General features: G+C 38.8%; 1 protein-coding gene across 2 annotated transcripts in view; it reads right to left on the minus strand.

Annotated features, from left to right (window-relative positions):
• The window catches only part of RORA (RAR related orphan receptor A), a gene marked incomplete at both ends in the record, with an annotated part of 346,183 nt that overhangs the window by 93,222 nt on the left and 225,160 nt on the right, over positions 1-27,801 (minus strand). For both annotated transcript variants that reach the window (XM_079540699.1, XM_079540698.1), the window contains one exon: positions 5,135-5,164. In XM_079540699.1, coding sequence (XP_079396825.1) covers positions 5,135-5,164 — 30 coding nt within the window. The remainder of the gene's footprint in view (positions 1-5,134; positions 5,165-27,801) is intronic.

Genomic DNA, 27,801 nt, shown 5'->3' on the forward strand with positions numbered 1-27,801 from the left:
GTGGTGATCTGTGTGGCAGCAAATAAAATAGACTGATTGAAGCTGAGGGCACTCAAACTTTTTATATTTATAGAAGTGACTTCAAAATTGAATTAAGGGTAAAATATCTAGCTGATTATGAAGAGGTTTTATTTGGCTCATAGGAAAAAAAAAATCAAGTATAGTTCAGCAAAAGTTTTGAACAAGAGAAAAGCCCTAGATAGTTCTTAGGCTTCTTCAGCAGGGCAAACAGTGCTTCAAGGACAAGTAGGAAAGTAGCTGCTATTTGAGGCAACTTCATTATAAAATCATTTTTAATAAGGTATCTGAGCAAAGAGAGGGAGTGCTCTTGCAGAGAAGCCCCCAAGGGAACTTAAGGCTGCCCAGTAAAGTTATTAGCAGGTTACACACAGGGGACCAAACAGCTATTTTATTGGCCTCAGGGGACAGGGTTTAGTTTTCACCTGTTCTCTTTAGGCCTTGGTGCTAACAGCAGATCCTGTTAACTATCAATATTCTGCAGGCTCCCATCTTGTGAGGAAAAGCAGCATTTACTTACTTCAGCTGGGACTCAAAGCACATTACATGAAGTAGACAGTGCAACTCATGTAGTAATTATAAATCAGATCAGGAAAAAAAAAATCACAAATTTTCCCTATAATGCAATTAAGCAGAATAATCAACATGCCTCAAGAAATCTTTAGCAGTGAGACTCATGGCCTTGTACATGTACTGAGGAAAATAAAGCTAGAGAAAAACTGAAATTTGGATCTTGGGTTCAATTAAGCTGCAAAACCTTAATATGTTTGTAGAATTTTGGAGAAAAACAGTTTTAGGGTATGTGTAAGTCTCAAAAGCTGAAGCTCTGTCTCCCTTCCTAAAACATCCTCTCAGTTGCTAAGAAAAGAACACTGCTTTATAAAAACTGTTCAGAGCCAGAAATAAGAAGGGCTTGTTTTAGGAATGGATCTCTGCTCAGGATAGTATTACGAGGAAGTCTATGCCTGACGAACAAGGCACTGTCTGTTTTTGGGCTAGTTGTGGTGCAGCCGCACTGAAAATAAAGCACTCCGAGCTCCAGCCAAAAATTTGGAGGCTTGTCAGGTTTAGAGGTACCTACTGAAAAAGCTATGGAACTTTGTGCCAGTACAACATCTGGGCACTTAAATACAGCCGAATTTATCTCCCTATGTTTTAATCAAAACTTTCAATTGCAGTATAAGCTTGAAAAATGAATTGAGTGCTTACTCTGAATTTCAGTCCCATTGAAATAAAAAAAATAAAATAAAATAAAAAGTTCCACTATCAGTGAGGTCAATCTTTACCACAAAGGCATAAGAAGAACCAATTGGATTAAATTTTATTTGACCTGGTTGAGGTGCAGGAACTGAGCTAGTTGGCTACTGATCCCTAGGACTGCCAAAAGAAGCATGCTCTTCCACTCTGAATAACACCTCAGTCGAAGTGATGAAGTAGGTCACTGACAAACAATTTTAGTTGAAGCTTATAAAGGGCTACCTCATACACTGCATGTAGAAGCAGTCTGTGGCTGTACTCAAAAAAGGGTGTATCAAAAAAGATATTCCCAGCAAGTTATCCCTAATTCAAAGTATCGCGTCAGGGCAGGTGAGAGCACTCCAGTTAGGTCCTCAGTCATGCTCTGCCCACAGGAGTATCACTAGGAGCTGGGCTCCTAACTCTTTTTTGCTGCAGAGCATTGTACCAATCTAAGAGCTTCCTCCAGTGGACTGCAGGAGCTCTAGAACGGCCTTACGGATGCAGACAAAAGATAGTGTGAAAAGAAGGACAGCAAAATCAAGGTGTACTTTTTTTTTTTTTTTTTAACTTAAAAACATCAGGTAAACAAGTAACTGAATGTACCTGAACCTTCATACAGATATGAATCCCAGCTATGTAATCAAACTCCTCTGAAGCCTTTGACCATAGTTCACTGAAATCCAAAATACCAAGATAAGAAGTTTCCATTACATGAAGAATTCACCACATTAGTCTTCTAGGTACATAAGCAAGAGGTAAATCCTTTCTCTGTGAGGCAGTCAAGTCAAATGCTTCTAAGAAATTCAGTGCCCAGGATACAGAACAAGTCTGGACAAGAGGAACCTTTATTTATATGATAGTTCTGAGACACAAGTGGTGTGGTAGAGGCCAGCAAACTGATTCTATGAAGTATGGCAAGATTTTGGTTTAAGATGACAAGTGAAATGCTATATATGGCAGGGGTGAGCATAGCTCCAAGCCAGGAGGTACTAAATGCCAGGTGCTCTGCAGCCTTTGGTTCCCTGGAATATCATATCTTTATCATCACCGTTACAACAAAGACACCTGTCTGAATTTGTGAAAAGGCTGGAGCTGTGTAATATATTTTTTGATTCAAGGCATGAAACACGAGAGGAAGAAGGTCATGTTATGAGTATTACTTTGAATTAAATGACTGGAAAATAACCTAAGTGTCAGTCATAATCTTTTTCCAATCAAAAGGAAACTGAAAATACCTGAAGTCCCACTTTGTATGGAAGATGAGATAGGACTTGGCCTCTAATATCTGACTTAGCTATTCTCACACAAGATGAGGGATAACTTAACAAATCAGTATGTGAGCCCAAGAAAGAATAACTCTGCAAATAGACAGCAGATAAGAATTTTTACTTCAGAAGTCTGTTTCAGAGTGAAATATCGCATTTTTGGGTGGACAAAATTTATTCTCATTAGTGCTGCTTGGAAGCAGCAGCATTACAGCCCATGTTTAAAAACGGCAGGTTTTGTAGTGTTCAAAAGCTGTTACAGAGAGAATGTGGAGAAGCAGCCAATGAAAAAGAAAACCTGGATAAAACTTCAATTTGGTGAACCCTATAAACTCAAAAACTCAGGCATTAACTTTATTTTTGCATTTGGGTTTTCTTATAAAATTGATTTTTTTTTTTCCAAGCCATTCCCAAACTGGTTTTTGATATCTACTTTTTCTATACAATAATAAACTTTCTCTAATAAAGAAGAAATGTTTTTTTCTGCGCAATCTTAAAATGCCAAAGATGCACAAGATACATCAATTCCTACTCTATCTGTCATAACGGGAATGTATGTAAAAAAAAAAAAAACAACTTAAATAAAGCTGAATGAATCCCATAGATTTGTTAGCAAATGTAGCCTAGGATTTTCATTATGCCAATTACAGCATATTGATCCTCCTATTTTAATCCTTCCTTAATGCAGAAGTTCATCTTCCCATTATTAAGTGAATCTTCCCATTCATGCTCCAGCAATGTTGTGAAAACTGATTAACAAATTGGGGAGCTACTCTTCGTCAGAATAGCACCCAGTTCTCACTTAGCATAGAAGATGTTGGGATCCTAATTTCTGTCTTCGGTAGTGTACAGGCGTTACATGGTGAACAGTAGCTAATCATCTAGCAGAGCTGATGAATACAACTTTTTGTCATAAAAGACCTCAATCACAGCATCCCCTGAGATACATGTGATCCCATTTTATTAGGCCAGCAGACCTTAAGAACATTCCTAGCTCTCTAGGTCCTTAGTTGCTATTTAGTTTTCCCTATTAAAAAAGTATTGAATATTGGAATTGGCGACGCGACTTCTAAAACAAGTCAGCACGTGGCACTGCTGCACTCAGCTGTAGTTTCAGCTGATTTGCAGGTGGAGTGTTAGACAACACCGTGTAGTCATCAGCCTCCATACGAGAGAGGCCCAAGCCTGAGCTAGCACAAATACTGAGTTACTTACCACCTCTAGAGAGGGTGGTCGCTCCAGGCCAGGGTTGAGCTCATGGGCAAGGCTGTGCAAGGAAGCTGTCTGTACAATGCCTGGCCTGCGGATATACAGAGGACTTCAGTCTCCTGTACTGTTAGTCAGTATGAGCTCAAATATTCACTAAATATGTAAGGGTCACATTCTGCTCTCAGAGGCCTATCTGTAGCTCTCATTAAGGTGAATGGAAACCACATTTGCATTCACCCAAACAGGAGCTGACCGTAGGAATGCATTAAGCAAGCAAGATCACCTAATCAGAGCACCACCATGCTCTAGAACTTGGTAACAAGTAACACTTGCTTCAAAATTCTTATCAAACAGCTTCTCAGTAAAAGCTCTTATATTAAGTAATTGTATTTTGTAAATCTATATGGGGAGATTTCACAAGTGGCAGATGATATCAAGTCAGGTTTTACATTATGTGAACATTTTAAAAACAGGAATGAATAAGAATGAAATTATTGTAAGATACTTTGGGCCTACAAAACTGCAGTAAAAGTATTTTAAATGCAAAACCCTGTTCAATTGCATTGTAAATCTTAGTAAATTTTGTGCCTCCTGTTTTGTTAGAAAGCTCTCATAAGACTAGTAGCCTCAGCTTTATCTTCCTGCTATGTGAGATCCTGGGCAAGTATAGTTCCTGCACTAGATTTCCAAAGCTTCATGGTATCCAAAGAATCTCAACATACCTCCTTTAGCTACAAATCGTAACGTTTTCTTGGAATTGTGCTTTTAACTCACAGTAGATAAGAGTTGATCCCCAATAATGACGTCTTTGAAGAGGATTCAGAATAAATGTACATGTAAGTAAATGCACACATCCACATCCGTTTCCAAGTTTGCCATTTATGAGGATTATCTATTTATATGGTTGAGAGCAAAACAATAATCATCTCATTTCCATCAAGAATTCCTTAAAGCACAAGCACAGAATGATTTACCTTATAGATGAATGCATAGGAAGAGTCAAAAGATTTTGAACTAAATAATTTCTTATTACATGAAACACATTGCATATATAACAATATATATATATATATATACTTCTACATATAATAGAAAAATCTTTCTGATCAACCGTGTTTTTCCAGATATTTTACTTACCAGGTAATTGTAAGATACACATATTAGAATAAAGAATTCTATTTTTTGTCTTCACATCTTTTCGTTCCTGCCCTTTGCCTTAATACACACACACACACATGCATGCACACACACACACTACATCCAGATAGATGACATTTTAGCGAGGACTGGAACCACCCTAAAGCAGAAAACTTGCCAGCATTTTTAAAATCGAACCTTCTACAGCATGGCCTAAACATGTACTCCACTCATAAAAGAAGGACAAATCAAAAGACATTACTTACATGTATGAGTCTTCTTTGTTACAGAAATACCTGTAGGGAAGAAATGATACAAATGTTAGCAAAATGACCACGACGTAAATTCTTCTGACATGTATTTCATGGTTATACTACTTTATTTCAGGCACACAGCTGCCACTACAAAAGAGGAATGAAAATTATAACGATTGTTATGTTAGGGAGAGAAGGATCTCCTTTCTTTGCACTCAGACTTTAATGCTATATTCTCTCCTTACACCTCATTAATGAATGTTTCAGCATGTGTCACTTAAATGTGCTTGCTGGAATGCATATCTACACTGTGCTGAAGCAAATGGAGGACATCCACAACACTATGGAAGCTTCCTTTTACTTCCCCTGGTCAATAATTTTACCACGCTCGTATCAACCAGTACACAACGGTCTACCCAGCCAGAACAGATTTGAGCAGTACAATTCATTTGCTATGTTATTAAGCTCAAGTAGCTCCCTGACTGCAAGTCGTGTCTTATGCTCATTAAAAATGAGTAGCTCTCTCAATATGAATATTAATTGCTGTACTTTCAAGCTAGACACAAGTATCTCCAAACTGTTAAACACACACTTTCTGAAATAATGGCAATGTCTTTATACTACATAGGCATGTGGCAGCAAATCACCAGTTTTCCAGCACCAGTAAAATCTGAGGGGCACTTTAAAGAAAGCAACACAATGAACAGTGAGGCAAAATTCATAATACCAAATAAAGATAAAATTAACTCTGCTAAATGTCACTGGAATTCATGCTTGAATACAATCAATATTGTCTCCACTTTAGTAGATAACTGATTCTATACTCAGACTCTGCAGTATTTAAGCTTCGCTTTCCTTGAGGGGAATTTCATGAGAAGTTACTGGAAGTAGAACAAGTATTTGAAATATTTGATTGCCGATTAACACCAGTAATGACAATTAGGAATCAGAATCATTTGTCTTACTGTTTACGAAAGAGGCATTACGAAAGCTGTGTCTCCTCAGCTATCCTCTTTCTCCTTTAGTCACCAAAGGCCTTTTGGTTTTGAATGATATATTTCTGCGAGTGTGAGCACTGACACCACTTTACAAAAGAAAAGCCAAGTCTGCAGGCTCTGGGGAAAGAAGTTCTGAGCAGTTCCTCTGAGTAATTTTGTGAATGGGAAACACTGGTAAGCGATTCACAAAAATGAGACTAAAAGGCCTTGATTAGATATGTCTACTTAGATCTGGAAGGTCCCAGCCAAGCCTACGCGTTCCTCACGCAGAAGTATCTGTCCCTGCCCAGCTTCCTTGGTCAGGTTCTACGACCTAGAGGATGTCTTACTGAATAGGAAATGCGAAGGAAATAGGTTTTTAATACAAACACCATTTGCAAAACTTCCTCTGCAAACACTACTGCTGTTGAATTGATACGTCAGTGCATTTTCAGCATTATGGGAGCCATATGTGTGCTTTTCTCAGAAAATAACGCTTTCTGTAAAATCACTTTGAACAGAAAGTGCTTATGCTGTCACTTCTGATTACTCACAGCCTCTTCACAACGGGATTTGCCTCAGCACAAAACAGACTTAGCTGTATTCGCCGACTGAGGGACTACTTCCCCCGATACAAAACAGCGATGGAAATAGCAGCGCTTATATTTTTTGACTTAATTCTTTTTTATCTGAGATGAGCGGTGGGTTTTTCCAATCAAATGTTTCCACAATAATTACTGAGTACCATCTGATGAGCCTTTCAGTTATTTTATATAGATATCTGTAGATAACCTTTAACAATTGTTAAGAGGCAAGGTTTTTTTGTTTGTTTTTTTGTGTTCCTTTGTTTGTTTATCATCTTTATAATTACACTGGTAGGTGCAGTGAAATCAAAGTATTTTTCTCTGAATTGAGTTTTTACAGTGACTAATTGCGACCTGCTGGACCCAGGATAAATGTTGCCAGCAGTTCAACAGGATGAGATTTAATCAGGAATCTACGCTCGTATTAAAATAAGTCTAATTTTTCCTTCTAATTTTTATTTTTAAGAAGCCTTCCCTGTCACATCAGTAACTATGAGCAAGTGGAAAATGTGAGCAAAAACATACTGGGCTATCCAAACAGTTACTCAGGTTGGATGTACTGCAGCTAGAGCTTTAAATATTAAATATGCAATGAATTCCTACATCATAGCACTCTGTTTTAGTTTTAATGCAGGAGGCCTGCTATTCAAAACATCTAAGAAGTATAATAAACTCCTAGAAATTAATTAAAAAAAAAAAACAGTCTGAAAACTACTTCATGTAAGACAGGGCTGTTGCACAAGCAACAGTTGGCTTTGTTTCTTTCGGTCAGTGCTAAATCCCACTTACATGAATGTTTGCATGCCTTTCCTATGAGTTTGTATTCCATAAGTCTTATGCAGACAACTCGGTAGTTCTTTTGAAATCCACAAGATCTCTTGAGAAACTAGTTCTGGAAGTTCAACACACATCAGTAATTTAGTTCACAAGAACAGGCACAATTAATTCCTGTTGTTCCTACATATTTCCAGGAATGGATGAAGTTACACAGTTTGAGTGGACACGATCTAATACAATGCTGATAGACAAAGATGTATTTATTTGTAGTAAGTGGAGTGCAAGTGACTTACTGATTCCTTTAAAAATGATATGTAACGTAGAATTCCATTTTTTAGCATTTCTCCTACGTGCAGCATCATTTCAAAGTACGACATGCTTGAGTAATACGTGACAACTTGCCATTATTAGCATTATCCTAAACTGCCGACTTTCCATTCCTTTTTTAACTAATAAAAAAAAAAAACTAAAATAAAGAAAGCAAGAAACAACCCTAGCTTCATGTTGTTAATACATCAAGACTTCCTGACTTAACCAACTAGACTTCAAAGTAAAGCAAAGGAAATGTCATGAAAATACCACAATATATCACTGCCATGGTTATCAGTGAGTGAAAGTTTCAGTATTACAGTTATCACAGAATTTATCACTTCAGCAGTGCAATTTGACATTCCAGATAAACACCAAATCTTAAGCAAATTAACTTCTTAGACTTTTCATTGTTGCTATGCAATGCTCTTTGCAACAGCAATCATTTTTTTTTAATGAAAAGAATTCATAGCACATTCCCTTTCCCCCTCCTGCCAACTACATGAAATTTGCCACGATGGGTGATATTTACAAAAAGAGCTTTCTGTACGCAATGAACTTTGAAAAGAGTATCTAACAACAGAGACAGGATATTCTTTTGCAAGAAGTTAGCCTGACTGACCTTCACCAGCCAGCTTCAAATAGAGATAACAATGTCTTTAAGTACAAAAAGACTCAGATATTTTATACATTATAAGCTATTTCTCACAGTTGCCCATCCAAATAAAGAAGCATAATGAAATGCTGCTTACTCTGTGAACCCAGATCCCCGCTGCTCTGTACAGTTGTCAACTTTCCATATTTCAAGGGGAAAGCATACTTTGATGTACAGAATGATAAACAAAAAGTCCCCTGTCTGGTGGAATACATTACTCTGCAAAATATCAAAGGAGAATATTCTTGAGAGCAATTTTCTTAAAACTCCAAGAAAACCCTTCCTCAGAAGTTTGTATGGATAAAGATATGTGTCACTGGCAAAACCAGGAGCTAATCTTCAGGACTTCTGTTAAGCACTGTTTAGAGTTTGCTTAGTTTTTTGTGCCCAAGCCCAGGTGATTCTCACTGGTCCAATTGCAGAGTACGCAGTTAAATGATCTGCATGCACGATGCTTTGCTCGTGTGAGTGCAAGCATAAACACCAATACTTTTTGCTTACTTCCACCCTCAATCCAAGCCAGCATTGTGGCTTTGGTATATTCTGGAACTTAGCCCTTTTATGACAGATTGCAAATCGTCAGGAAAAAAAAAAAAAGATTAAAATTTTAAACTCTATGTCTCCTGCCTAATGTACTGTGTAAAATCAGGAAGGAAATGTATTACAAGCTTGGATCCCACTGTGTTTCGTCCTGTCACTCCACTTCTTTTTTTACTTTGTCACTACACAAAGCTAGCAATTAAGGTGGGAGATTATATGTAACACTCGGGCACTTGCAGAGAACCTACCAAAGCGGAATAATAGATCTGAGTATATTCAGACAGGAGTTCATTCTTTTAGAAACCCTAATAATGATTCATATTTAAGTCAGTATGGATCTCTGGCTTGGGGGTGCTTGTTGGTCTTTACAGGCAGTGTTTATAGCAAGCAAGGTAAAAATAATGTGCATACACGTATGAGAATACAGAGTAGGTAGATTTAAACGAAGAAAATAATGTTGTAAAACAGAGTCCTTGTCTAGGGCACTGAGTGGAGCTGTTAATGACTATCAGCACATATTACTGAAAGGGCTTCAAATAATTTTAGCATTTTGATCCAAAAATTGTTAATGGGCATTAATGTTAGTGCTGCACTCCAAAGAGAAATAAATGATGTGCCAGGGTAGCAAAGGACAAGGACAGCATACACCAGGCATCAAAGCACTAGGTACCAGAAAACAATGAAAATTATGTAACGAGGGGGGGAAAAAAAGCATTGGTTTTTCTTTTAAAAATAATTTTGAATAGGATAATTGTAATATATATATTAATAATATTCCAGTTTTCCCCAGATTTTTTCACAGCTTTTAATGACTGGCAAAAAGCTCACCATCTGAAATGGGTTTTTCTACAGAGGTTTACATTATGCTTTTGCTATGAAGACCATATGCACCAAAATTCTAGAAATCAAGACTGATCTAAATCTTTCCATCAGTACTGAAAAACAAAATCTTGATTTTCTAAGATGCACAGCTGTTCCTCATACATAAATACTACCGGAGTATTTCTCAGAACTTTATTTTTGAGATGTTATTCTAGTCCTACTCCAAGAATTACACAATTATTTCAGAATTAGCTACAGAAAAATGTCCACTATTTCTTCAACTTCCTGCCCAAACAGGGATGCAGGAAATTTGACAAAAACAGATTAAAACCCAAGTTTTCTTTTTTCTCTTATTATCCTTATTTTACCAACAGATGAACTTTTTAGCCCTTGTAGCTGAGACCGCCTTCCTGTTTCTGAGACTGACCTCCTGCATCATCTAAGAATGTCATGACTTCATTTTTCAGCAGGTGACAGACTCTCCTACCCAGCAGCCCTTATAATGACAGCAGCATCTCTGAAAACAAATTACTGTAATTCTTTCAAACATTGCAGAGTATTCATAAGAGACAAACGATAACTATCATGAGAGTGATTTGTAATCTGTACAATTTTAAGTTAAAGAATTCGCCAATCCTTTTCAATTTTCCCAAGTCAGTAATGCTTTACAGCCCCTGAGCTGACTTAACACCTCTGATGTCAAAATTACCCAAAAAGTAACGAGAATTCGTCACAACAGAAATTCAAGATACAAAGTCCTCTGTTTAAGGCTGAGGTAACAATATAAACGCACTTACTGTTGGCCCAAAATTAAAATGCCAACTCCTCACTTATGATAAACATTAAACAATCTACTCTCCTCATGATATCACCTTGGACTAGTGGCTACATCCAACTCACTGCTACAAATCTTGCTGTAAATACTCTGTCCCTAACTGTGTAAAACCTGAATGTAACACTCATTTGAGGCCGGACTGAAGAGGCACCTTTTGATGCATGGCTCCATCCCAGCTGGCACATTGCACAGTGAGGTGATGGCATCACCTGATGGCACGGAGACCTTTATTACTTTATTTATTCCTGACGTGTGATGAAGTACTGAACAAAGCTGAGCATAGAATGAGTAAAACTCTTAAGCAATAAAGATGATTTTTAATCAGTTCCTCATCTTTTTTTTTTTTTTTTTTTTTTTTAAATAAACTCACTGAATATCGCTCTAAGCTTTAGTATTTCTTTCATCCTCACAAATAAACACTAGAGTAGATTAGAAGCAAAGAGAGGAAGAAACTTCACTAAGGAACCATTATGTTCTTATATATTAGAGGTCACCACATAATGCATAGCCATGGGGTAATCCAAGTTTGCACCTTATTTTACATATTAGAAGTCAAAGATAGTTCAGAACTGCATATAAGAGTATTTTCAGCAGGAATCCATACAGAAAAACTTTGAATGAGCTTTGTTTTAATGACTACTCATTACACAATTGTCTGAGCAAATCACAAAGTAAGGATTTAAAAATAGTCTTGCAGAGCAACACGATTACATTGACGGAATCCAGCTGACTGTACAAAGTTGCATAAATCCAAGCAAACCACTACAGTTCTGGATGTAAAATAAAAGCTGTTTCCTAAAACCTGTCACAGATGTTACTAATGCTGCTATGTTCTAAGTAAATCACAGCTCTTACAGTAAGTCACCATTTTACTCAGTGTAACAGAGTCTGCAGAATACAAGCTGCAGAGACACCTCTGCAAGTGCTCCCATTCTTCCTCAGTGACATTCAAAGAACAGTCTCCTTCACATACAGGATCTGTCCTATCAGCACATCAATGGGAACAAACTATACAGGCAAGAAGCTCTGTAATCCATGCAGTTCCAGTATCTTATTGGAACTCCAGAAGACAACCAATGAAATCCTCCTACTATTTCTATGACCACAAACAAAACTGTTTATGAGCATGAACTGTTTATGTTCATGAACAGAATATGCTTGTGAAATACACAAATGTGAGAATAAAATTTTCCTTTAGAATCTGTATACATTCAGAAAATATAACAGCAATAACAAAAGATATAATAAGCTCATAATTCATGAGCTGACAACCTCCTATGCTTTGTGAGATGACATCCGGTGTATACTAGTGCTGCAATGGACTACCTGGTCTTTACTGAAGCACACTCATTTATAAAATGAATCATTCCAGAATTCAGTAAGACAGCAACAAATATTTTCCAGTCACAGCATCATATCTCCTTGAAGAACTCACAGTATATTGTGCCATACATTGCTTACGTATAATTGAATCTATTTGAAATAGCATTAATATGCCAAATAAGATACTCTAAATTTTATAGAATGAAAGTACATTCTGGAAAATCATTTCCTACACTAGCTACACACTACTCACACAGCTGTACTCACGTAGTAGCTCATGTTCTAGTCCAACTAAAAGTCTCGCCTCTTTGCTACACCTCCAAACATCCTAGAAGTATATTTGTCCAGTTCTGTCTTATAAAACCATTGTGGCCAGAAAAGATCTCTAAGATCATCTAGTCCAACCATCAATTCATCACCAATATTGCCTGCTAAGCCATGTCCACATCTTGGTGCACATGTACTCTTTTCTTGAACACCTCCAGAGACATGGCTCCACCAACTCCCTGAGTAGTCTGTTCCAATGCTCGACCATTGCTTCAGAGAAGTTTTTCCTAATGTGAAACCTAAGCCTCCCCTGGTACAATTAAAAAAGGCCATTATTTCTTGTTTGATTGCTTGTTACCTTGGAAAACAGTCTGACCCCTACCTCACCACAACATCCTTTCAGGGAGCTGCAGAAACAAAGTCTCCCCTGAGCCTTCTCTTCTCCAGTCTAAACAATTCCAGTTCTCTCAGACACTCCCCATAAGACTTGTGCTCCAGACCCCTCACAGCTCAGTTGCCCTTCTCTGGATACAATCCAGGGCCTCAATGTCTTTTCTGTAGCGAGGGGCCCAACACTGAACACAGAACTTGAGCTGCTGCCTCACCAGTGCTGAGCACAGCGGAACGATCACCTCCAGCACCTGCTGGCCACACCGTCTCTGACACAAGCCAGGATGCCGCTGGCCTTCTTGCCCACCTGGGCACACTGCTGGCTCATCTTCAGCCAGATTCTGATTAACACCTCCAAATCCTTTTCAGCCTTACAGCTTTCCAGCTACTCTGCCCTAAGACTGTAGCATGGCATGAGGTCGTCGTGACCACGGTGCAGGACTCGGCATTGGTGTTTCTGAATCTCATGCAGATGGCTCCAGCCCACTGATCCAGTTTATCCAGATCCCTCTGTTACGCTTCCTTCCTTTCCCCCCCACTGCACTCAGGCAGATCAACACTTTCTCCCAGCTTGGTGTCATCTGCAAACTTGCCGAGGCTGTCTCATTCAACTACGTAACACTTCTTTAAATTTCTCTTGGAGAAATATCACCAGATGAAACGTTCCTTTCTTTCCATCACCCAAATTTCCATCTAAGAGCAAGTTTTGGTATTGAAACCCATATAATATTTAAGATTATTTAAGATGGGAACGAATTGTCAGAATCAGGTTGATTCTGTCGATTAGTTTGGTATCAAACCCCTTCAAAGCTCTGAAGGATTCTTCATGTGAAAGGAAGCAAATCAGACAGTATCATAGTCTGAACTATTATTTCATAGGAATATAAATTGCCTAAAATAATGATGTGTATGTTTAGCTCTTCATATAAAATGAAAACAAGAATCAAAAAGTAAATCAAAGCGACAGAATGTTTTGGATTTCAAGAACTTCAGTTCACTCTCTTTCTTAAATGAGTTCAAATCAAAGCTGGTATGCAAAATACTTGGTTAGTAGGTGTGCTGCAACATGCCCTACTGGCTTCTTACATCAAAGTATTCCCCCTCTTTTTTGTCTAAGTCAGATGTTCACTTCTCTTGAACTGAAGAGACCATGGAGATCACTGTGATTTTAAAAATTCATTACCAATTCAAATGTCAATTGTAACTGCTTGATTCTCAAAAACAACCATGAAAAGAGAATGCTCACAGATTATTTCCTTCAAATAAGCAAAATTTACACAATAAAAAAGAACTGATAATATTTCTTGTTAAAACTTTCCACTAAAAATATAATTTGTATATTAACCATTAAATTAGATAACCACCTATGTGCATTCAAACTCCTTTTAAGTGATCAAATACAAACATAGACAATCTTCCCCCTCAGAGCCAGTGGTTAGTCATTCTATGGCAAATAAAGTCCTCTTGGAAATCCAGTATAGAACACTAAGCATGGTCTTAATCCATGTCAAAACAACACTTCAGCTTCTACAGATTTAGAACTGCTGAACAAAATGAGGACAATGGACAAATATAATTATCAGTATTGCAAAGATGCTAACGCCAGTAAGAAAAGTGCCATGGTACTATGCCCTGACAGTATCATATTCCAATGTCCTCCAGCAACTGCAAGACAAGGATGGTCTGGTGGATAGAAAACAGATGTATCCATGGACTATTCAAATGTAGCTGGGCAGGCTGTAAAATAGGGATGAAAAAGGATACGCAAGACCTGTGAAGTAATTGGCATGCGCTAAGTATTTTAGCTGAAAGTTGTGCATTTTGAATAGCACAAAACCCCAATAAAACACAGACAAGGCTTCTGGAGAGTCGGGAGGAGAGGAACCTGCTGAGATTCAACAAGGGCAAGTGCAGAATCTAGTGAGGAATAACCACGTGGATCGGTACAGGTTAGGGGCTGAGCTGCTGGAAAGGAACTCTTCAGAGAAGAACCTGGCTGTTCTTGCAGACAACAGGCTGACCATGAGCAGCAGTGTATCCTTGTGGCCAAGAAGGCCATTGGGTGCATTAAAAAAAAAAGCATGGTTAAGGGAGATTATCTTCCCCCTCTACTCTGCAACGGTGAGGTCACATCTGGATTACTGTGTCCAGTCCTGTGCTCCACAATTCAAGGCAGATAGGGAACTTCTAGAGAGAGTCCAACAGAGCGCCACAAAGATGATTAGAGGCTAGGAACACGTCCCTTGTAAGGAAAGGCTGAGAGATCTGGGACTGTTCAGTCTGGAGAAGAGAAGGCTGAGGGGGAAAAGTCAAATGGATGGAGTCAGGCCCTTTTCAGTAGTGCCCAGCAACAGGGCAAGGGGCAACAGGCACAAACTGGAAAACAGGAAGTTCCAAGTGAATGTGACTAAAAAATTCTGAAAAATTTTACTTCGAGGGTGACACAGCACTGGAACAGGCTGCCCAGAGAGGTTATGGAGTCCCCTCCTCTGGAGATATTCATTCAAAACTTGTCTGGATGTTTTATTACGTAACCTGCTGTAGGGAGCCTGCTTTAGCAGTGGGGTTGGTAGACTGTATGACCTCCAGAGGTCTCTTCCTGCCCCTACAATTCTGTGATTCTCTATTAAGCTGGAAAAAAAGGTGGGGAGAAGGATGCTATCAAGTGATGCATCAGTCCCATTTGCTCTGACATGTAAGTTGCTCTGGGAGATCTCCAATCCAAATATCGATGCAAAAAAGTCCAGGTTAACTTTTCACAACGAACAGGAATAACATACAAGATGATGTAACATACAATCTAAAGTAGCTTTTTATCTTTTTCCCCTCTCCCCCAATTCTTTATGTAACTTAAAATTGTATCACATTATTATAAAGTGCTTTGCTACTGACTTTACTGAGTGACTTACGACCTCTGTGATTGACTAGGTAGAATTGCAATGTATGCAAGATTTGAGTAACTGAGTGAAAAATAAGCTATTCAAAATGTGAAGATTTATCCCACATCAGAAAGCACAAAATAATCGCAGGTACTTTGTTTTCCTTAGTTATTACTGGGTTGACACTTTTTGCAATACTTCACATCAGCAAGTTAGCTTTTAAATATCCTTGAAAAGCAAATATTAGTTGCCATTTACAGTACAGTGAAACAGAAACCAAGCAGTCATGTAACTACAAGTAATGTATTTGTAAGGTTGGGTTGCCAGACTTAGAGTACCAGTCCTAAATCAAACACTGCAAGCAAGGATTTTCGCACTGCATCTCTCTCAATCTGTTTTTGACTTCACCAAGATGACTGAGATCAATTAAAATTTGGGTCTCTATTCTAAAATGGGTTCTTGTAATAATGTGCCGAGATCTTTTTAAAACAGAAGATATGAAAGTACCTGTGTAGTTCCTTGTGAAAATATACAGAAAATAACTTTTTCCTAAAAGTTTTTCAAATTACCCTACAATATTTGAAATTATCCTCCTGTACTAAGGAGGGCTGTGAAGATGGTAAAGAGTCTAGAAGGCAAGATGTGTAAGGAGCAGCTTAAGACCCTGGGTTTGTTCAGCCCAGAGCAGAGCAGGCTGAGCTCCTGGGAGGCCTGATGGCAGCTGCAGCTCCTCACAGGGAGCGAAGGGCAGTGCTGAGCTCTGCTCTGCGACAGCGACAGGGCCTGAGGGAACGGCATGGAGCTGTGTATGAAGTGGGGAGGTGGGGATTAGGATGAGGTCCTTCACTGAGAGGGCAGTCAGGCACTGGAACAGGCTGCCCAGGGCAGTGGTCATGGCACCGAGTGCCGGAGTTAAGAAGTGTCTGACAATGCTCTCAGATATATGGTCTGATTTTTGGGTGGTCCTGTGTACGGTCAGGAGTTGGACTTGATGAGCCTTGTGGGTCCCATTCAACTCCAACTCAGGATATTCTATGAGCCTATGATTCTATATGTAATACATAATTTCACCCTGACTACAGAGCATTGTTGCTTTGTATATTTGTAAAGGACTGCTGCTTCACTAGGTAGCTTTTTCTCCACCATACAAGCCCTTTCAAAATCACTAAGGAAATTTATTAGGCCGCATAAATTTCTTGGTTCACGCTGACTTTCATCTATTTAACACTTTGGATGAGTTTGACCCATTGTAGATTAACTGAAGCCAACTCTGGATATCAAGTTCTTACTATAATGGTAGGATTACTTTAATTGAAAGACCATCAACATTTTAATACAGACACGTTATCTTTGCTCAATTGATCTGCTAAGTGTTTAGACAGCAATATTTTTGATCCAGGAAAAATGATTTCTTCCATACTTCTTTATCTATCCCAACTGAATACTCCCGTTGTAATGTGCCTGCACATTTGTCTTTCATTATTCTTCTGAGACTGACTGTTGCAAAAAAAAATTATACTTTTTCAAGCAGACTCCCATCATGGTAACTTTTTGTTCTTTAAAAATATACTGAGGTTAAATCTCAACTTTTCATTGCTTCACTCTCCTGAGAGAAAGAGAGAAGATTCTATTATGTCTTCTTGATCAGCCTCGATGAATGAGGGGAAAATAGGGATAGGAAAGAATTTGTGCTAGAAGTTTATGCAAAATTTGAGACTTGAATATAGCACAAGTAGTACTTCAACACTTCAGACTCCTTCCATGCTGAGACCCCTGGAGAGTTGAGTTTAAATCACTAAACTTATTTCAGGAAAAGGGAGAACACTCTGGAGAAAACTCTGTTGAATCCAGCAAAATTAATAAACTGGTTGCTGCTGATGTGAACTACATTTTCTGACAGAAGTTTGACAAATTTGTAATTCCCTCTTAGCTAGCTTGTGAATGCAGCACTTGTTGCTCATTTTTAACAATTATTTAATACTAACACAATAAAAGGGATAAAAATTGTTAACTTTCACTCACTTACCATTTTCAGTTCCAGTTGCTTTATCATAATTCCCCTTTCTCACAAACAATAAAGGAAAATTATGATCTACATGAAAGTCTGACAAAAAGGTCAACCTATTATTTCCCTATTAGAAAAAAAGTTTAATCTCCATCAGACCATTTTTGTTGAAATAAACCAGAACTAATAATTTCAAAGTTACCTTGATAAATCCATAACAGTATGCTACAAATCAAAACAGAATTGAATTGATTTGTCATCTAGCTCCACTCATTTAGCATAATTACACCCTAAACATGGTTGGACACACTTTTCAGAGTTTTTCTTCTCCTCCTCTTATTGAAAGCCATTACTGCTTTGCATTTCCATATGTTTAGGAGCCCAGCTGCTTCAAATCAACCACTGCACTGCTGTGATGGTGATGGGGAGTACAGTCTAACTCTGAGCAGATCCTTGTATTCATGGACTAGTGGCAAAGCTTAATTCTTTTACAAAAATGATTGCGTGTTACAGAACTAAACGCAGCTCACATTTAAATGGTTTAAGAAAGGTGTTAATATCCCTTTGACCTTAAGTATATTTTAGAAATTCTATAATAAAGAAGCCTAGGAGATATCTAATTACACCGCAAAAGCAATAAAATAAATGAAAACAGAATCCATTTTCTTTTTGTAATATATGAAAAAGCATTTGCCATTTCAGGAAGACAAGCCAAAAACACACCTTGAATCAGTACTTTGACAGCTACGTGTTCACCTTGTCAGAATAAAGGCCCTTCATTATTATAAGCCTTTACTTCTTTTAACCATTTAATTATAGAGCACACATACCACTCAGATGTATTTTTCTCTTACAGTAAGACTCTCTCAAGCCTGTAATTGCATTACAAAGTCAGTATGCATCCCATGATCCGGAATTTAGTAGTACCTTCACAAATCTGTCACTAATTCCCCCCTTCCTCCCCCTCTTATAGGCGGGATGTGACACCTTCCCATCAAGTGGGAAAGATCTTCCATTAGAACATCAAGAGTTTCTCTGAAAAGTTATACTCCTGAGTGGAAAATACCTAACAAGGACAAAGAAAAGGAAGGGAAGATCGTGTTATGTTAAGAAGTATCCTAAAATACTGTGTATATATATGTCCTGTACACAGAAACTGCTCGCACCACTGCTATAATAGTTTGAAAAACACAAATGGGCCTGTGCACTTGTTAGCCCAGTCCTCTGGCAGTTCTGCTGATAGGCAACTACATGTTCCTGTTTACTGAGTGTGACAGTAAACCCATGTGTGGCATTCATCATTCCTAGCTTCTACTACAACATGTGCAGGCTTCATCTGCGGAATGTGATTTGTAAAGCTGCTCACTGCCTACCAAACCTCAGTTTGTCCTGGCTGGGTTATTGCCCATTTGTTCTGTCAGATCTGAAAGATTTCTTGTTTCGTATACATTAAATTCAACAAAGTGCAGTGGAGTACTTCAAACAATATATATTTACCTCTACTGATACGGTTGACACCTGTCAGACTGAAGTTATGTGGCTGAGATTTCATCTCAAGAGTTAAAAAAGGAGGAATTATTTTGGATCTGAATGACTGTATCAAGAACCAAGAGACTTGTATTTACATTGTGGTCTGGCCATTAATTTCTCTAATGATTGTACAAAATTCACTCGACTTCTGTGTACTACAACTGCTTGTAAACAATAAACTCAGCCTTTATCCTCCAGTCTTTGCCCAGTACCTACGTATAAAAAACATTTTAAGATGAGATTTGATTCTTGCTCTAAGTTTGGATCAACTCCACTCAGGATGTTGGTGCTTCTCAACAGTATTGAAATATTCTCTATAGGTAAAAATCACCGAGTTCCATTACAGTGATTGTAACTTTTCTTATGAGAAAACAGATTTAATTAAAACAAGCAATTTCCATCTATTCTGTACACTGCATCATCCTTAACACTCTCTAGAAAGTGGAGGCATCTAAGCACAATTAGCCAGCAAAATTTTCCCTTAAACTTTTTGATCTCAGAAGACTATGGTTTCCTCAGGAACACAGTGAGAGCTTTAACAAATGTTTGGAAGCAATATGAAGCTGTACAGCAGGAGGAAAAAAAAAAAAAAAAAAAAAAAGAAAAGAAAAGCATGAAAATATCCAAAGAATCCCACATTAGTTATTCTCAGGGCTCTAGGGAAATTAAACATGGGTAGGAGAAAGGCATAACCTGACTCCTTTACATACACAGCTCAAATCTACAGCATTAGCAACTGAAGCTCAAGACAAGAAAATTGAGCACTGGTCTGTAAATTCATTCTAATGACATCACTGCCAGGATTATTCTTTTGGGAACGGCTTGTATAGGGGGTTGGGAAGAGAACGCAGGGGATTCAGGAAGGGAGATTTGATTACGTTTGAGCTATTTCAATTTGAGGATGCTCTTCACTGACAATATAGAAAGCATCTTATCTGAGAAGGGATTTCACTCAGCTGCTTTAAAAATCCTCCATACATACTGAGAGTCAGCACATTCCCTGCAGGATCAATTGGCACGACAAACTCTCGACATCCTCTGTACCGTCTTAAAGAAAACTGCATTTCCACAGAAAAACCTTTTCCAGGCAAAAATATGACATGCAAGGGTTTGTCCCGGGGCAATTAAAAAAGAACTTTTTATAAGTAAATTTAGTGCTTGCAAAAAGTTGCTGCATTGACAACACTCAGTACCAAAGGGTTTTCTTTAATCCAACAAGCTGCAGCAGAGTGATCGTCTCCTTTCTGCCACTGCTCTTTATCTCACAGTAAAATGAATTAGATCTACAGAGGGGGGTTAGAGTGAGTTTAGCTCTTCAGGCTCATTTATCAGTAAAAATTACTTTTAAACATACAAACACAGTCTCGCTGATAAAAAAGTCATCCAAATATTGAAGCGCCTAAATGACTTCTTAGATTTTAAGCAGTCACGTACCAATCTCTTTCGAAATGGGCAAGACTGCAGCCAATTAAAGTCAACAAAAGCTCTGAATGGAGCTCTTCATACACAGGTGGTACAGTGGTAAGAAAATCAGATCTCTTTATTCAAGTTTCTTGCATTCCCTGCATTAAAACATCAAGTGTATGTAAAATATTGCATGACAGTAATTGATACTGTCTACTGTCGAAGACTTTCTTTATAAAATGGTAAATAACACATATAGACTACCAGTGTAAGTATTACTTTTTACATTGCATTTGTTACTACATACACTGTTTTTGCACACCATGTACATCCATAATTATCCCTACGGTGATACCCACAGAATTATTCCTAGAAAGAAAAAAATAAAGAACAGAAAGCCACTTAAGGAAAAAAAAAAAAAAAAAAGGCTTCAGTTTTAAAATTCTGAAACTACAGCCTTACAGGTGATGATCCTTTGCAGAATATAGGGAATTTGGCAAGCAAAATGTAAATTAAGTCAGAGTGGTTGAAATGGGATCTCTAGCAGAAGGGAAGGATTGCCAAACCATGGGCAGTTCCTCCCTAACAGCTCCAGGCTGGGCCATCCACCGAGGCCGCTGCGCACCAGTGCTGCCCAGATGGAATCAGATCTGCACAGCAGGTAGCTCAGCTACGCTCATCTGCACCAACTGACCCACAGCTGATACAGCACTGCCTTGCTACACGAAGAATGGAATTGATATTTTAACACTAGGTATCTAACTAAGGTCACTGGTTTTGATACTCTTGCATAGGTAGGGAATAGTTACACACAGATAGAAAACGTGTACATTACTGTGTAATTGTGTGAGATTCACTTTCTGTTCTGTATCTGTCATTGAGAAAATTTACACTGACATCCATCGTGCATGCTTATTACAACCAACCTAGTGTTCTTCCTTCTTGTCTGCTACCAGATTTAGCATTGACTAAATGAAAGGTGTTTTTTTAGAAGTGCTTTCAGAGAGGACTTTACAGCTGATGCAATCCAAGGCTCTAGGGGGACACTATACTCTCCTCATGCAAACAAAACGGCCATTAACTTCAACATGACCAAAAGGGGATGAACATGGTGCCTTAAGCTGATGGGCCTAGCATATGCCTCAAGGCCAACACTATGGCTTATCACACTCCTTTCTCGAGATGACCATAACAAAACTCAACTTGTCTGTAACAAACAGACAAGCCAAAGTTTACCAAACTTCTGGGTAAACGACTCCACAAGTTAATGCATGTAAGAAGCAGAATGGAAACCCATAGGCTGGGCTCCACTAAAGTGAAAAAATAGCTACTCATGCTCATTACAGTTACATCAAGTTTATTACATGCATTAAACAATGATGTGATGCCTCCAAGCAGCTCTTGCCTTCTACAGTCTGAAACATGAGAGTTTCTTTACACAGAAATGGGAATGCAGCATTCCACCAACCCTTTCAGAGCTAATTTTTTTTTTTAATTTCTCCAGACTGCACACACTAAAGTAGTTAAGGAAACCACTAAGTCATTTCATGTAAAAATAACATTGTACTCTATGACATCAATAGCACTGCATAAATGCAACTAAGAGTAGCACCTATACCAAAAGATAAGAGAAGGACAAGCGAATAAAGGAAAAAAGGCCTTGTAGGGGCATCTTGAAAGTAAGAACCCACTAACAACTATATGATAACACAGGAGAAATTCTCCAAGCAGCTTCCACATGTTCTGATGAAGGAATTCAAAAAAATCCTTACTCTTATTTGTGTGCAGAGGAAATGGATGCATATGCAGCTAAATATGTACATGTGAGTATTTGATTATGTATTTTTCCATATAGATAGGCAATTCTGTCATCATGTCTAAAGCAAGGATTTTGAATGTATCCTTGAGCCAGGCATTCAATCTCTGCTCCCCATCTGCGTTAGTGGGATAATATTGTCCCCCAGGGTTCCTATGGATAAGGATAAATAGGATTAAGATTGAGAGGTGCTAATACAACCCTGAAAGCTCATATCAATATTCTGATAGGTTCCTAACTAACACCACCACAGCACAACATTCAGTTATCTGGCAGATACTCAATGATATTATCAGCTAGCTACTTGGTTTAAATTAGTAGTTGCTCTTCACTGGCCTTTTCATTTTCCACTCAAACTCCTAGCATATATAATGAAAAATGATGGCATGTCAAAGTGAAGCTGAGAAAAAAACAGCATTTACCTATTTCCTTACCTCTTTCTAACCTGAATTGCCACATGAGAAGAGGTCAGACAAGGCATTTGTTTGTGGAAAGAGCCTCTTGTGGATGCACCAAAAAAAGGAGCAGGAGCAGTATTCATTACTAAAAATCATACAGCAGTTGTATAAATATTTACTGAGTGAAAGAACAAGTTGGCCAATGTTTTCCACCAATCGGTGGAATGGAGTCTCTAATTAATGAAACCAAAGCTGTAGGGTTTTAATGGGCACTTAAGACCAGTTCTGGAAGCTAAACACAAATGCCACAGTTCAAAGACTAGAGTCTATTAAGGCCTAGTGCACTCTTGCTCTCGGCTGACTGCTCACAAACTGTGAAGAGGATTAAGGTGGATGGGATCACTGCCAACTTGAGGCTGTTAAATGACTGCATTACGAAAAAACCTCCATAGCTTACTGTTGAATATTTTTTCCACAAAATTCTCAGCCACTGGAAAAATAAATAGGGAGGGGGAAAGGTTATTTCTGGGGGGGGGCTGGAGGGGATGGTGTAAAATTGCACTGACAACAGCAGGTTCGTAACCTGACTCACTGAATACCAATAATAACAGGGGGAAAAAGAAATAATTAATGACCAAGTCTATGTGCATTTCATTAAGTGCAAACAGCTGTCATAAATATCTTAATTTAAAGAGCTGCTGGACAGGGAATTACAGCACTCTAAAAAGCTTCTTCCTTCTGCTGCTTCACAGAACCGGAACATATCAAGGCTTTAAATTTTTAAACATGGCTTTCATGTTCCTTAGTGCACAAAAAAATCTCTGAAAAATCAGCTTGTTAAGAGATTCGCCTAGCAGCCTCCTACCTGTGCTTCTGTCTGGAATGCTTTCATACGCTGAATGGAAATCAATCTGTGTATCAAAGTTTTAATTTTTATAAATGTATTTCTTTAAACATTGCAATAACTTTACCTCATTTAGTGGTACACTTCCTCATTATACCCAGCATATATGCAAGCCTTGTTAAAATCTCATCCTTCCTGTTAAACTGGCGACTTAAAATTTTCCCCTCATTTTTCTGAGGAGTAACAATGCTATTATAATTTAAAATTTGAACCATTTGAATGTCATAAAGAGAGACCACTTCTTATGCCCTGGGTGTAACCAGAGCGAATCAGGAAAGAGAGCAACTCTCATTATGTCATAACAAGATATTACCAAAGGAATAATAGTGCTGTGCACGACAAAACCTTCTCTCTCAAAACAGCAGCCCACTGCTGTCTGCTCTTTGTATAAAGCATTTTCAAGATCCTAACACTACTGCCTTCTCTGTTAATAAAAGTCACTTTATTTGCCACACCATATTTGCACATGTGGGGTTTTTCATTGCCTCTTCTTGCCAGTAAAGAATGACTAATAGCTGTAATTTGTCATTTCCCAGCTTTTGTGGTTTCTGTTTCAAGCAGCGTTCCTTATCTTTTGAGAGTTTCAATTTGGGGAAAATTGTCTTGCATACAATGTTTTCCTCCATTTCACGTCGTTACCACCTAGAGATACTGCAGGTGACAAGCACACTGACAAGCACATTGACTGAGACACTTCTCTTTTGGTAACACTGCAACAGCACACTTATCAGAAACATTACCTGCCTGTGTTGGTCAAGCAAAGCATGCTGGAATCGAACTATCTGACTTTCAGCTTCTGAGACTGAGCCATGAAGACAGGTAGTGACAACAGGAAACACCACCTTTCCCTCAGAGAGGCTTTCTTTTCAAAAGCAAATATTTTGCAGGGCACCCGTCAAAAGGAACGTTTTGTATTCATTTGCTGTCCAGGCATACATTAAATCCTCCCTGTTAGATGCACAACTAGTAGCTGACTTAGGCCTACAAAGACCCTGTTGCTCATAGCCTAACTCAGCTCAGCTGCTGCACATCTGCTGGAAAACGGGCAGCAGCAGGACAGGTCACAGGCAAACTGCAGGCCTGTCCTGTCAGCTTCCTGCCCTCTGCCTTCATGTCCACTTTCCTGTGAAATGCTCGTCTTTTAAATGAAGTCTTAGAAGATGAGCAGCTACATATGCGCTCCCCAATGCTGGTACTCAACCCTCTGAAAGCTCCTCTACATGTGGAGCAGAATGCCCAGCAAGCATTTGGATTACGGCAGTACACTGGGTCAAAAATTTTAAGTACAGAATTTAAGGAATATAGACCTATCACCGTTGTATTTTCTCAACTCTTTCAAGCCCAAAATGTGCTGTTTTGTGGGGTCTTAAGCGCCTCCGTTGCAAAACAAATAAGCATCCAAAACCAAACCAAAACAAAAACTTTAAAAACTGGTTTAATAAATTTTGTGCATTTCTTCACAGAGACAGCAAAAGGCAAATGTCTTAGTGACCCAGAGACTGGCAGCAGATCTGCTCACACATGGGACAAGGCCCTCAGAGCAGAAAGGCCCCACCATCATGCAGAAGTGCCTCAGTGACAGCCCAGGGGTTCCCCCTCACCTGCATTTTCAAGTTAGCACCTCAACCATCCACACTACCAAACCCTTGCTTCAGTCCTGACTCAGTTATCCCACTTGGCTACCACAACAACTCAGCCATGGATGACGAGTGGCTGAAGGCAGCCTCACACCCAGCCCCAGCCCTTTTCCAGGCAAGGCGGGTGTAATCCACAGGGCAAACAAAACTAGGCAGCCTGGCTAACAAAGGCAGCATAGGCGTAGTCTAAACCTAACTTTCAGTTCTGTCAGCTAACAAACATTTTAACTTGAGACAATAAGCTTCCATCTATTTACAGACTTTCGAGAAAATAAAGCCTAGGGTTCTGGCTAATGGAGAATTAGAATTACTAAGTCTTGAAATGCTGTGAATAAACTATGTTTCCATTTGTGCTAATATAAATGCAGAATTTAAGCAGTGCTTTGTTTTTTTATATTTCCTTTTTCTTGCTCTTTTGCTGTGTTTTTTTATAAGTAGGAAAAAATGGAAATTGCCATCGCTTACTCTGGAATCAAGGAGAGAATCCAGTGAAGCCAGGCAGGGGCATTTAAGTCCCAAAAAAACACAAGCTGCGAGCTTTGCATACACAGCTGTTTTATCTCAAAAGCAAGTTGCCAGCGTATTCCAGGAACAACACATGGTTTTTCTGTTTTCTTCTTTCAGTTTCAAAAACATAATATAAACTGACCAAATGTGTTACACCATTCTGGGACAGAAGCTGGGGAAGGACAGGCTGGGCAGTGTAACTGAACCTGGACTGCAGCGAAGCAGTGATTCGTAACTTCATACCTCAACCACCCCTAAGTGTGAAATGCTGAGCAACATTGCCAGCTACTGAGTTTCAGCACTCCCCAGGTCTCTGCTGAGATGCATCGCTGGAAAACTTCCCGGCTGTCTTCCTAGCTAGGCCCTCAGGTTTGGCAGCCTGAAAGACTGGTCTTTTCATTCTAAACCACTTCAGAATAAATATCATTGAGCGAGTTCAACACCGACACCTCGCCTAAATACAGCTTTTTCCTGAGTAATTTTTAAGCATGCGTTCTTACTGGCTTATTTCCTCAGATGAGCTCACATTAGGTCCTTCCCACCGGGAAGAAATAGGCAGCAAGGATGCATTTTTATACCCAGCTCTCCCAAAGGCAGAAAACAATCGGTGCTTTTTTAACAAACAGGATTTTGATTTCCTGTCTCCTCTGACGTCTCCCTAACTGCTAATAATGCAAGACCTTCAGTAGTTTTCTCTGTCAACAGTGAAAAGCACACAGACCTCAGCATCAGTGCTAAAACACTGAACACAGCAGCAGCCCCACTTTGGAAAATGAAGAATAACGTCCCATTTTCAACATACAGCACAACTCCTGCTGCCTATTACTTACTGCATGCTTAGTTCCTTCCCATAATTATTAGAGGAAGCACAAGACATTAAAAGTCAGGCGATTTACTGACACATATCTGGTTTTTTTCATATTAATTATGTTTGATTCTCACTTTTTTTAAGGTAATTTTTGATATTTGACAAGATAGAGAAGAAAGCTCTTCCTTAAGTTTTATCTAATTCACCGTAAACATTTTTTACTAATGCCAATGAATCTGTTTTTATGCCATCATATAAGCATCTCTGTGCTAAAAAGCAGTCTGTGTGGCTATCTAACCAAATCTGTCTGGCAAAATACCTGTAGAGACACACGGCAGAAACTGCCTTTATGCAAAGAAAGTTTTAATACAGACTTTGATATAAGCAGAGTCTAAATCTGTTTACAACTTTTTCATCAACTGTAAAACTCCACATAGCAAAAAAATAAAAATAAAAATAAAAATAAAAATAAAAATAAAAAAAATGCATACAGTGCTTTTGTTCAACTATCTGGATAGAGGAAGGGATACTGCCTGGAAATACAGGAACCATGACTCACATCTGCCCAGTTCAACAAGCCTCATGTAAAGGACCATCATTAGGAGCAGCAAAATGAAAACAAGCATGAGGATGCACATAGTTTAATTAACAACTAGCCTCTATAAATCAAATTGCCATCACACACTGGTTTTATACTACACACTGATGAATACTGAAGTCACTGAAAGCACTGAATTTCCATCTGTGGTTATCACAGTTTTAAGCAAACAGTTTCCTAATCTCAGTGTTCCTAAGTCCATGAGGTTAGACAGAATTCACTACAGAGAGGACTGAGGGAGTTAGAGGATGTTAGAGCTGGCTCTTTCTCGGCAATTAACCAGAGATCACAGAGAGGTCCCTGTGAGTAGAAGCTAGACAACGTGACTTTAAAAAGTGCATGAGAGGACCCAGGAAGCTACAGACCTACTCTTCTAACCTCAGTCCCTGGAAAACTCATGGAGAAGATTATTCTGGGGCATACTTAATGAACAAAGTGATTATCAGGCACAGTCAATGTGGGTTTATCACAAGAAAGTCTTGCCTCAATAATCCGATCCTCCTGTTGGCTTACTGGAGGGATGAGAGGTCTTGCAGAGGGATCTAGATAGACTGCAGCACTGAGAAATCAGCAATGGCAGGATGTTCCACAAAGGAAAATGCCAGGTTCTGAAACTGGGATGGAGCAATGCCAGGCACAGGCACTGTCTGGGAGATGAGTGGCTGCACAGCAGCTCAGCAGAGGATGTTCTGAGCACACTGGTGACTGCAGGCT

This window comes from Tetrao urogallus (genome assembly GCF_951394365.1).
Source record: "Tetrao urogallus genome assembly, chromosome: 11".
NCBI lineage: Eukaryota > Metazoa > Chordata > Aves > Galliformes > Phasianidae > Tetrao > Tetrao urogallus.